The sequence below is a fragment of the Gavia stellata genome, chromosome Z (genome assembly GCF_030936135.1).
Source record: "Gavia stellata isolate bGavSte3 chromosome Z, bGavSte3.hap2, whole genome shotgun sequence".
NCBI classification, from domain to species: Eukaryota; Metazoa; Chordata; class Aves; order Gaviiformes; family Gaviidae; genus Gavia; species Gavia stellata.
The window spans coordinates 65575885-65589185 of NC_082637.1; the positions used below are offsets into that span (position 1 = coordinate 65575885).

The 13301-nt window shown below is 39.6% G+C and overlaps 1 protein-coding gene across 1 annotated transcript in view; it reads right to left on the reverse strand.

The window, feature by feature from the left end:
- Positions 1-13301, reverse strand: part of EPB41L4A (erythrocyte membrane protein band 4.1 like 4A) — a 132102-nt gene that overhangs the window by 26423 nt on the left and 92378 nt on the right. Inside the window, exons 12-15 of the mRNA XM_059833838.1 lie at positions 11767-11910; positions 6015-6039; positions 4292-4365; positions 476-559 (exon numbers count right to left, since the gene is read on the reverse strand). Of these exons, the coding sequence (XP_059689821.1) occupies positions 476-559; positions 4292-4365; positions 6015-6039; positions 11767-11910 (327 nt within the window). The remainder of the gene's footprint in view (positions 1-475; positions 560-4291; positions 4366-6014; positions 6040-11766; positions 11911-13301) is intronic.

Below are 13301 nucleotides of genomic sequence, written 5' to 3' on the forward strand. Positions count from 1 at the left end.
CCTCATTTTACTCAGAAATCTAGGGTTATTTTTTTGCCCCCATGTGCCTCCCTTTACACTTACTCACTCAGCATCATCCACCATCTAGTGACTTGTCACTCATACTTTAGGGATCTTTCTGCCACTCTTCACAGACAACTTTCACTCTCACTATGCTAAACAATACTGTCCCATCACCAAACCTTACCACCCCTTTTCCAGGTCTTTGACAAATATAGTCAATCGCAGAGGTCTATGAAGAGATCTCTGTGGAAAGCCACTGGTGACTGTTATCCACTGACCACTTCCTCCTACACCTACTTTCCTAATTTTTAACAGATTATTTATCCATGACAGGACCTATCTTTTTATATACAATACAGATTTATTGTGACCCTGTTAATGCATTAATAGACTATATCAATATCCTTCAACCAATTGCCATGGCATGATATTTACCATTGCGCAATACCCAAGACATCATGCCTCGCCTTACCTCTGTGGCCCATTTTCCTCCCACGGTGCGCTTGTTTTACTTCTTTGGGTTTCTGGACTGTTTTCATTTTTCATCTTTTTAAAGCTAAATAAAAGTACAGATACTTTTTTTTTAAAACCCATAGTGTACAGACCACATGCTCTCTCCCCCTGACCTCTTAAAAATTAATCTTAAAGGCACAGTCATTACAGAGACGCACCCTGGCATATAGCTGTTTGCCTGCTATGTGAAAGAGGGCAAACAGCTGCTGTGTTGAACAATCTCTCCTAAAAAGAGAGATTGGAAGGAAAAAAACCAAGAATTGAAAATCAGCTCTACAAGCTCATAATTATGGCTGCACTGAGTCAGAAAAAAGGTCAATTGTGTCTCAGAATAAACAAGAACAGATGCTTAGGCAAAAAGTCTAGCAATAGGGCAAATATACAATATGCTCTCACAGTCTTCCACAACATGCAGTTAACAGATTATTGAACCAGAGACTTTATCTGCTTCTTATTCTACATAGCTCTTGATGGAACTTTCTTCCATGGATTTACTTAAAGACCTCTTGAACATTTTTGAATTTTTGGCATAAATAGTGCCTGGTCTAGCACTATGCTCCGGTATATAACTATGGCACAAACAATTATTTAATTTTGTTTCACAACTTGCATCCTGTCTTCCTCACTAGTTCTACGCTTACAGAAAGAAAAAAAAGCCCTATGAATGATGGTTGCCTAATCACAAACTCCACCCTGTAATTTTTTTTATAGATTTTTAACAACTGTCTCATCTCTTTTCCAAGAGAAAGAATCACAGACTATTTAATCTCTCCCAGTATAAGAGTCACCCCAAACGTCTGATTATCCTTATTATACTTCTCTATCATTTTTCCAGGTCTACAGTACCTTCTTTAAAATGGGAGCAACAAAGGCAGAGATGATAACCATTCAAAATGTGACAGACTACAGGTTCATAGAGTAGCATATCCTTCTCATTCCTTGCCCAGTAACTCCTGATGTTTTCTCTTTGCTAGACACTAAGCATAGATCTGACAGCGTGAAGGAGCTGTCTTCACTGACTGCTGCAAGGTAAAGCACCAGGACAGTCAAGATAGTCACCTGGCTTAAGAGATATATCAGTGTTTGTAACCAGTCTCCCATTGTACCTACGGGAGACAGGGGAAAAACAGCAGGATGCTCCAATTCTTCCTATTCCTACCATTCTCACAGTGTCAGGTTTTACAACTTCCAACCCACTAATGCTCCTAGATAGACTGCTCACTGCCAGTCCAAGTGCTGCAAGGTGGCTTCCAGCTGGAGCACCTATCTTGCGCCAATCGTCGCACCCATCTTTGCGCCAATGGCTAGTCATGCTTTTCCTGCACCATCACCTCTACAGCTCACTTTCTACATGAACATGCAAGTTCACCTTATACAGAACTAGATAGCCACATTGATTTCCACTAAGCTCTTCAAGAAGTATTACTGACAACAACCCACTACAAGCATTAATACCACATATCTTTCCAAAGTGCAACTTAAGCAGCAAAAAAAAAGCTTTACAGATGCTTACAGAGAGGAAGACATAAGCCAGAGTTCTTTGCCCAGAGCAGGAGGTGACAGACTCGGCTTTATGAAGGAATTGTGACTACTTAACTCACTAATCCATTTTTAACCTCAGCCTTTGGTTACTACAGGTCACTGAGTTAATAATTTAATTCTCACATAGAAAACAAAATGCAAAGCTATGGTAAGTCATCAGGAAAAGAAATTAAATCACACTTTATCAGGTAATTCATTTTCTTAATACCGCACCCATTAATTATTGACTCATGTGCATACAATCTATTCCCAGGCTTAAAAACATGTGCCTGCTACAGACTAAGCAAGTAACTCAGGTAAGTATGTTTCAGTCCTGTATTGCAAAAAAGCAATTGTTTTTGCACAGCATAAACTACTGATTGAAGTTGGGCTTAAATAAATTTGAATAGTATTCTCAAATCTTAAAAAAGAGAGAGAGAGAAATGATCTTGGGAGGTGAATTCACTGCATTAGATTCCGCAGTCATTATTCATTCAGAGCAGACAAATACTTTACAGCTAGAGAGCTACAGCATGGCAGCTCTTTAGATAGTGGTATTATCTCCAGGAATGCAGTTGCAAAAGAGACTGAGTTCATTCAAAGTATTTGAAAAGGTTAGGATCTGAATTTCATGTGAGATTACTGCTGTTGGGAGTTTTAATGATTTACCTTGAATTTATACCACTTATGCAGAAGTGACCAACTATGTATCTCAAGAGTGAATGAGATGTTAAACTATGAAAACTCAGTTTGTAAGAGCTGCTGAAAAGATGCTTTGCAAGCATGACTGACAATTAATGTCAGAATTACATAGGATGGAGTAAACTACCAAACTGTAAATGCTTCACAAAGTATGTGTGCTGTCTGTCACGCATACTAAGCCTGGCAGACCGGAAAGGTGTTTTACATGTGCAGACAGACACACAAAGATAAACAAATCAATTTCTAAACAGGAAGCATGCAAGAAGAACAACTTCCAACACTTTTTTGCTGGAAGTGACTAAAAACCTCCTGTGTTTCAGTCTGTGCCCATTGCCTCTGGTCCTGTCCCTGGGCACCACTGAAAAGAGCCTGGCTCTGTCCTCTTTGCACCCTCCCTGCAGGTATCTATATACCTTTGTATTGTTTTCTGCTCAATGGCCTAGCTTCAGCCTGACCAAGTGGCATATTTCTTCTAACCCATGATCAGTATTATTTTCTAAGCGCTAGAATAGTTGATTCAATTTCCCTCAAACTGAGGAAGCAATTGAACTCAGTTCTTCTTTTTTTGGGGCAACTGTTCTAAATATTAGGCAATAGGAAACACTATCCACCAAGTACTTGCAGTAAATCTTTTAGACCCTTCTTCAGAGGTCAGTCCAGATACCTAGTATGTGAAGCCCACAGCTTCAATGGAGATATAAGGCCAGAGGTGCTGAGCTCAAAAAAGCCTGTCAGGGTTACTGGGCATGCAGAGACAGACATTCAGGCAACTAAGCAGAAAAGTTAGGTGCCAAGTTTTTGACTCACTCTTTTGTCAGATCACTCTTTTTTGATTCTGGCACCCATATTCCACCTAAAGTTAAGGGTGGAGGTATAAATCCTTTTCTGAATCTGAGCCTCGCCACTTTCTCTCAAATATGCCTAATAACCTGTGCACTTCAGCAGTGATAATTAAACACAGCAGACCATGCAAGTCCAGAGGACCCCTGGCAATTCACTTCTCCCAAGGATCACGCACACTCACTCATGAGTTTTGCTCTGGATTTACTGGTGTAATGGGTAATGGACTGCAAGATAACAGCACTGCTCAGAGAGAGGCCATGCCCAGCTCTTCCCTGCCCACACATCCCAAGCAGAGCTTGCCCTGTGCAGAGGCAGAAGACGCATGCCCTGAGGGCCCTGCAGCCAGCCCACAGCTCCCAGGGGGGAGACACATAGGACTTCACAGGGCTATCCTGACCAATGCCCCTTGGGCCATTATTTGGTTTTTTATCTTTAAAACTGAGACTGTTTGCATTCCTGTTAACTTGTCCAGATTCATGGGTTTCCAAACTCTGTGTCACCTGGAACCCCCGTTCCAGGTTCCTCAGAAGATCAGGGTTTGTTAAAATGAATTACTGGGCAACATTCTCTGACCTTTGTCAACAGAAGATCAGACAGTCCTAAACCTAATGACAGGATAAACTGTTACTAATGATTACTGAATGTGTTGCTCTATCCAATGCAACACACAATCTCTTAAAAGCTGGAAGGGAACTGCTGGTCTACGTACCTTTTCACAGGGGAAGGTGCAATTATTTTGGTAGTTCCTTCATTTTCCCCATTTGTTGCAATCTGGCTCATGTTCTTAGATCCTGAAAAAAAACCCATAAACAGAACAGTCCTGTAGCATATATGCTTGCACACCTATTCAGCACAATCACCTACTGAACACAGTGCAGCATGAGAGATAAAATGATACACAAGACATCTGGTGCATGCTCTACTGGCTAAGGGTGTATAAGGATCATACTTCTGTGTCTTATCCTTATTTCTAGTTATACTACATCACAAGAAAGTTTAACATGGGCAACATTCATTACTCTTCCACATGAGACAGAGGCGTTTGAAGCTGTTCTCACAGGGATACTATGCCATTGCCACCAGAAGGGAATTCCCTGTTCAGTCACCGATGAGAAGAAAGGTGTGAGGAGAATACAGGGTAAGAAAAAGCTTGGGGATCTCCAAGATTATCACCTCCAGAAACAGATGTTAAGTAAAACAACAAAGTAACATCACTGATGATGTACATTAGCTCTGGAGAGGATTCTGAGCATGTTCATTGAAGATAATGAAACAGATTGACTGAAGCCAATAAGACTGTTAACAAGAAAATACTACATCCTCTGGACACAAGCAACAGCATCATAGCGTTGTTAATATAGCGGTACAAACTGAAAGCCGCCTTGTTTGGCTAAAACTAAAATGTAATGTCTGAAATTAACCTGTGGCAAGATTTTGCATTATAAGCTTTCTCCACAATCTCCCTCAACTTTCCATACCACCCCTTTGACATACAAAGTCTCTGGACTCTCCTCTACTTCTACACAAACACTTGAGATATCCTAAGGCATCTTGTCTCGCCATGAGGTTAAATCACCTCTCCTACAGGTCAAATCTGCTAGTCTTCTGCAGATGCCTCATACGCTGCAGAGGGTCTCAAGTGGCATTAGTCACCCTTGCTTAAGCAACTCAGCCAAGCCCTTTACATGTTTGACCTTACCACTTCCAATGATGTATTTTACTCCTTTCCCTACTTAGTTTTTCAAACTAATGGCTGGCAGCGGAGGGGAGCAGCCTGGGTCCTGTCTTGTACAGTATTTGCTCCTTCAAGGCATTTTTTGCTGTTTACGCAAGCATAAGCACTAGGAAGAATTTGGAATATTCTGAGAAAGGAAAAGCAGAATGGGCACAGATTCACAGACAGAAAGGAAAGTAAAGTTTTGGCATTCTGAACGAATTCTCTATTTTATATAGTAGGAGACAACCAATTCTCCAGACTCTCTGAAGCACTGCACATCTGCCCGTACAGTTATTATCTGTTATCAGGAAGGAAGCAATAGCTACACTGCCACTATGACCTGCTTGGTAAAAAGACAGAATTACTGGACAAAAAACTTTCTTGAATTAGTGTGGATAAGAAAATGATGAGAAAAAGAATCCCCGACCTTCATTAAGGCCATAAAAGACTGCTACAAAAATTCTTCCTCTGACCTCTAAAAAGAGAAGGATGCCTACAGTCAAAAATCACAAATAAATAAAGACAACAGCACATAAGAGCAGGAAGCAGAAATTTCCCACCTTTAAGGAAGGTACTGGTAGTGAAATGAAAATGGAGTAGGTCAAAGTGTTAAACTACAAGGGTATCTCTGGGTTACTGACCATACCTTTTTGCATGCAGATACATTTAGCTTGCCTTTCCTAGGCTGTCAAATACGTAAGATAAAATAACCCACTACAGTAATTTGGCCCACAGAAGTACTGAAATCAGAAAAGATAGGCCTTTTTCAAACAAAGGAAATAAGTTCAGGACTTCACTTATTACTGAGTAATTCAGGTAGCTTCCAATTAAGCCCATCAGAGAGCTCATAACTTGATGGAGCAGTAAGAACTCATGTTCCAAAACAGGTCATAGCTATGAAACAACTGCCAGAGAAAGAGCCAAGGGTCAAGTGCTATAAAAGTAATAGCCACCTCCAGAACTGATCCTTTGCTAAGTTTGGCAGTAGCCTTACCGTTCTGCTGACACCCGGTCATCTCTGGGTGTCAGGTGATGGGTTTATGCGATGCAGAGTCAGTCCACCCGAGTGCAGAAAGTCTGTGATCCCTTTGCAACTGCTTGAGTGCCCTGCACAAAGGCTAGTGCTGCAGAGCCTGCATGGAGCACCTCAGCTTTTTGAGCAGCCAATATTAGTAAATCCTTACAAAAGCAGCAGCTCCTTCTCACTGTTGAGTTCCCTGGTTACCACTCTGCTATATTAACAAGTACTTAGTTGAGGGAAAACCAAAGAAAATACAACGTACCAATGACTATCACACAGAGGCATAATCCACACAGAAATACAAAATAGGTTTCTACTGAGACAAGACCTCCTTTAGCCATGTTTGACTCCACTGCTGCCCACAACGAGGACTTTTGCTTTGATTTTTTAAAAAAAGCTCTTGCTGTACAATTCTTCTGTACAAATAACAAGCTTGATTAGGAGCTTTCTGTCCACACTTACAGAAACTGTAATAATTGTCTTTAAGTATGTTCCACCTTGTGTATCTTTTACTAACTACAGTACTGTTCTACCAACATAGACCTCTGTATGATACAGTATCTCTAACATAAAAGAATAGACTCCAGAAAAACTGCCCAAACACTAACACCATTGCAATAACTTATCTACACCACTGTTCCTTGCATGCCAAGGTAAAAGGCCTCTCAAAAATACCTTAGATAGCCAGAAATCTTGAACATCTCACTTGTAGCAGGTTTTCTTGATTGTTTACCTTTTGTCAGATAAGTTACTGTCAGCATTCACTGCACTGAACTTTTCCAATAAGGTAAATGCACACACTTCAGTTCCCTTTTACAGCCTTCTTGATGCTGATTTGCGCATTCAATTTAAATAGACTATTACATTTTTAAAAACTCAAATTTCCAAAACCTCAGGAGCCTGGCAAGCTAATTAGCTTGTCATGCCTGTTTCTTATCAACTAATCAACTAAAACCATTTCACTGACATTATCTGGAAGTAGTGTTTGTATTTAAATCTATTAATGAGAGCAGAAGATAGTGTGATCAAGAGGAAAACATGCCGTAAGAGCTCATGCCTTGCACTGTGTGTTACTAAGAGCCTATAAAAATGAATGGACTTCCATATGTCTACACTAGCATAGCATACTCTGTGATTATGCTTCTTTTCCAAATTAGTTTCCAATCATGTAGCCTCAAAGGTCTGTGCATCTCACACCACATGCATGAAATGCAGAATCGGTCACATCCATCCTTCTACAAAACCTAGGATTTAAAATAAACTTTAAAGTGTAAAGCTCAAAGTAAATAAATAAGTAAATAGATAAAATTGCCCCAAGATTCATTTTCTAAAATTTAACTTTCAAACCCAGTCTCACAACTTTCTGGGAAAAGATTCGTGACTTTGAATGCCCAGACCAACAGTTCTAGCTACCATGACTAAGGTTGGCAAAGCAGGGTAATGATAGGCGCCTGTGGTAATATGTAAGTTAGTCAGGGCAGGGACTGTGACTGCCTGAGATTGCTTAGGGACTATTATAATAGAGACAGTACTGTAATTTTAATACCTACTCCCGATTCTCTACCTGGCTTTTAAATCAGAATGGCAGCACTTACTTTACACTAGTTTATACAACTACGCAATGTGCAATGCAGGGACAAATCAAGTCCTCAGCTACCAAATAACAACAAACCCTAAGCAATGTGTTTTCCACCACTGAATAAACTCAGACCCACGGCAACATGTCTGGCCACGTCAATGTTCGTCTAGAGAGGACGTTCCCAAGGAGCTTTTCATGTGCAGCAGTGAAGAATAATGAATACTTTCACCCTACACACTGTTGCAAAAGCTGAACATTATCGGTCTTGCCCTAAGAGGGTAAGACAGAATAATGAGGGATCTTGTTCCATGTTTGTGTTTATGATTTGCAACCAGAACAAAACACAACTGTAACTCCCTCTCAGCTGAAATGAAACGGGGAGAATAAGCCAACGAAACAAACTATGCATATCTAACATGTAAGACTTTACAGAACAAAACAAAAAGATCCTTCTCCAACTGAACACCAACTTGAACGCCAGCCTAAACACACACCAAAAAAAATAATGCACTAATATAAAAACATTGATTGCGTAGCCATTGAAGTTTCCCCGGCCAGACTTTTCCACTAACCCTAGAACAACTGAGATATGAAACATATTAAGCAAGTGGCAAACGGGAGGTTACTGCATTTTAAACCACTGTAATCTGGATTCTAGGAAAATAATCTGCCATGGTAAAGCCAAACTGTCTACACTGTCTATCCTATCAGGGGAATCAGCCATTGGTAGTGGCTTTTACACAAGAAAGCTAGTTTCCCTTTGTTCGCAGTATCATCTCCTCCAAACCCTCTCTTAAAGCACAAATATTTTTACTGAAAACATAAAAGTAAGTGTTTTCTGTCATTGTCTTGGCACCCAACCCAGGGTTCACCAAGTGGCTGCACTCCTAATGACTTTAGCGTACTTTAATGGACCAATGAGATAAAGAAACTATTAGCTGCTCAGCACTGCGAAAGATAGCTAACCACTACCTTCAGGTGACAGAAAAAAAAAATGTAACAAACACATACTACCTAACTGCGAATAACACCAGAACATGTATACAAAAAGAAGAAACAAGGGAAAACGTTTTCATGAGATGCCAGAGGTTAAAGGCTTTAGCACTTCACACACACCTCTACAATGGAGGCAATGCAGACTGCACACGCTACAGCCATGCATTTGTAGCTACTGGTTCATCCAATTGCCCCCAAAACCACTGCTCTGGCTGGTCCCATTATTGGCACCAACAGATAAAAAACCAAAACAAAACCAAAATGCCTAATTGAACTGGCTGCAAAAAGGAAGCTTTTCATGCACTTAACTCTGCGATCTTAAGGAAAAAAAATAAAGAAGCAGGTGAGGAAAGATGCTGAACTCGGAGAAGGTGGAAGGAAGATAACTGCATAACAACTAATTGTAAGTTGCTACTGGGTTTTGGGAGAATAAATGGAACTCTGATTTTCATTCCAAAAAGCTAAATTATAAGCCATGTCCTGCTGGATGCTAATTTAAGTGGCATTTGGCAGAAAACACCTTAAGAAATATGTAATACATGCAAACTAAAATCACCCTGTTTAAAATGTTGAACAAGGCATATTTCATCTTATGACACCATACTATAAACACAAAATTAAGAACAAAGGACTAGCCATCAATGACAACCATCGGCATAATCTCATTATGCAAAAGGAATATTTATTTTAAGAAGAAATGTCATATTAGTCTCTCAAACATTTCAGTCAGGGAAAGTTTTAAGTAATTCATAAGACTGTTTACACACCACCAGGCTCATTTCTGAGATAAAAATTATTCTGTAAAAGTAAAATCCACATTGGATTAGTGTTTTTAAACAAGTGATGCTTCAAATCCATCAAACAGACTTGATTCATTGTGTGAAATGGACTTTGCTGTATCCAAGAAGCAGTTTAGGTGAAAAGGGGTGGATTTATCCTAGTAACACGCAACAGACTGTCACACAGTGTCTGACACATGGAGAAGGTAGTCTGCCTTCAGCATCTCAAAGACCATTTAAATGGAGAAAGATTACTAGATGATTATCATTGTGAATACCCAAATACAAAATGAAAAGAATAAAGAGTAAAAAATATGCTCATTTATAGGGAAAGATGGCATTTGAATGACATAGCTCTCTTCTTTTAGCCCATATTTTAAGTGGGAAGTGAAACAAATTCATTTAATTTAAAAATCATTTGAGGTAATACATCTGCCCCAGTGGAAAATGACTGCACACTTGGAACACACGAGTAATCAATAAAGTTGAATTGAAAGCAAAACAACCCAGATGGGAGGATATAGACTACACAAATACATACGAGTAAGATGGTGAAAAAGGAGCCTTTTCATTTTAAAGTAAAACAAAGTATTTAAATCCACCAAAACAACAAACAAGCATTACCCAAAGAATGCTGCCTCACATTACAGCAGCAGAATAGGCCTTGGGAAGATTTCAGTTTTCCTCACAATTCCAGTCAAAGAGACCAAAAAAAAAATCAACGAACACAACACTCACAGGCTTGGAGCAATATAGACTGACTTTCACTGCTGCGCTAAGGGAAACATTATTTTCGACTAAGGGCTGAGTTTCGGCTGACAAGTTTACCTCTGAATAGCCACACAATTTTCTGCACAACTGAACTGGGGACTAATGAGGTGGGAAATGCTGTTCATCTTGAACTACTACCCTAAGAATGGGACAGTCCAGCTGAACAAAAGTTTAAGTCACTACTAGGTTCAAGGGTGAACAGCTTCTTGTCCTCTTAGGCACCCATTGACAAACGCAAACACAACAAAAAGGTATCATAATCAGAAAGCAAAGCAATCCTTCTCTTCTTAACTAAATAAAATAAAATTTTTTAAAAATTCTGTCGTAAACTGCTTGTATTTTCCAAGGGCAATACTTTTAATTACAATACACTTCAAGACCTACTGCAGCTAAAAGGTAGAACACAGCAGCTTTGTTTCTGAGTCAAAAGCCAGCATCCAGAATAAACATGGGAGGCTTCCAGATGTATAAACCTCTTCTCTTTTTAAAAATGGGGACTCTTAAAAGTTTATGATACTGTACTAACCCATGATGAAGAGAAATCTTGCTTACATTTTAAAGCCTAGGTAAGTTTTTTTCTCAAACTGCTAACAGACATACATATGTACTTAACTCCACGCACGAGTTTGACTGAAATCTGCATGACTGCTGTCATAGATGAAGCTAAGCATACACACGTAATCACATGTACAACTGGAGCTTGACATTAGAAAAGCTTTTTGCCTCTATTACTAAATTTCAGGAAACATCCATTATTATGGGCATGACTCCTGTGATCCGTGTTTAATCTCATACATTTCCTCTGACACCTGTAAAAACTTCTAGCTTCCCCTGACATCTTCAGCATGCAGAACAGATTTCCAGCTCACACATCTGAAGCATGTTAAAATTGCAGAGGGCATGGCACTAACTTCTGTTCCACTTAATATCAAAATAAAGGGATAGTGCCCTTGAATTGGGAAGAGGATGTACGAAAGAGACACCTTGGGTCAAGCAGCTGGAACAATGCGATACCAACCAAGACATACAGGTATAAAATTCTTTAGCGAGGGACAGGACTCCTGAAAAAAACCCCCATGTTCTCACTGCCTGTTTTCAAACTTCCCTTTCATACTTTACATTAGACCTACAAACATGGGGTTTTATCATGTTTGATCCACACCATCTCTTTTATCCACAAAGCTGGAGTTTTTAGATCCAGTTAAGGTTAGGTATAAATAGTGACCTAAGGCAAAAGAGAGCATCTGTTCTGAGAGATCCTTGAGGACAATGCATCAGTTCTGAGTTGCCTCTCGAAAACTAAATGAACCAAAGAAGACACCTCTCCACAGGCCCAGCAGAGAAGGACTTACCGGTCTGTTGTGCTCTTTTGGGGTATGTCTTGCTGCGGCTTCTTTCAATGCACTGGTCAGGCCGCGGGAGCTGCACAGAAGCGTCTCTGGTCATTTGCAAAGATGTCCTGCCACTTCAAAACATGACAAAATCATGGGAAAACACTTGGAAAAATGGTCAAAGAAACAGAGGATCTTTAGAATGAAAAAAATACATAGTGTTCGGGCAGCATGTTTTGTTAGCTGTTCCCTTCTCATCCTAGCTATGGTTCTCCTGCAGAGTAGCACTACCCTGACTTTTGCTTTGAATCAGTCGTTGGAAGAATCATCAACAGATTGTACCAATCTCTTCTAGATACTGGGTATTTTCAGGAGGAACTAAGCAACTAAACCAAAATGCTGGTTTATTGGGAAGAGGCTAAGATAGTGTGACCTTTTGAAACCTTGAATATTCTAACATAAGACTTTCTTAAATAATTTGATTACTTCCTCAATTCTTTAACTTTTTATCTCAGGAAAACACATACTTAACATTGTTCCGTTCCAGTCAGTAAGGGGCTACTTCTCTGCCATGTGGCATGACAACTTAAAGGGCACGGAAAACCCTGTGCAAAGCAAACTGTAATAAAGTACTCTTGCTAGCACAGGCCCAAATGGTAATAAATTGTGTAGAAGTCCTGATTCCAGTTTACAGTAAGGCTCTTCTTCATTGCACAATTTAAATGAGCTATTAAGTTTAAATACATTTTTTAATGCTCATTTTAATGTCCATCTTCATGTGACTAAGCAGAATAAAGTCCTCATAACAAAAACTGAAAACAGGCCTCATATTCATCCCCAAAACTCTATGTTTGCTTGTGGAAACTTAATACACAAGAGAAGTAATTGTTAGTGTTAACTCACAGTTGCTTAAACACCTGCAGTTCAATGATTTAGAAGTAAACAGGTAATATACCAGCAAGTGCCAAGCAACTACACAGGGACTACATATGTAGATTTTCTGAGTTATGCAAATAGGCTCCACTAGGATGATCGTGTTCTCACCAACAGCCCCACAGGGGTAGTCAGCACTGCAGAATTTTTATCTTCTCAAAATTTGTAAAAGAATTAAAGGACAAAACCCCCCGAAATTCTAACATTACATCAGAGTAATGCTGTTTTTTGATATTCAGTTTAATGGTTTTTTTGCTCCCAAGTTAGCCAGAAAACACTTCTACTTCTAAGTTCAGCAAAACATGCCAGTCCTGCAAATTCCAATTTTAACAAAACATCTGGGGATAAGACCTTCCACTCACACTAACACCTCCAGGTATTAACCAGAGCATCTGATCTTAAGACAAGGAAACTGCTTTCCTGAAAACTGTCTGCCACCTAATGAGAAGTACCTAGAAGATTTAAGAAAAAACAAAGAAAAAAAAAAGGCAAAAGACAATATTATGGCCCCCTTACATACACAGTCAGACGGCGCTTTTGGCTAATGATGTATACAGATACACAACACCGTCACTGCTTTTGATGCTACAAC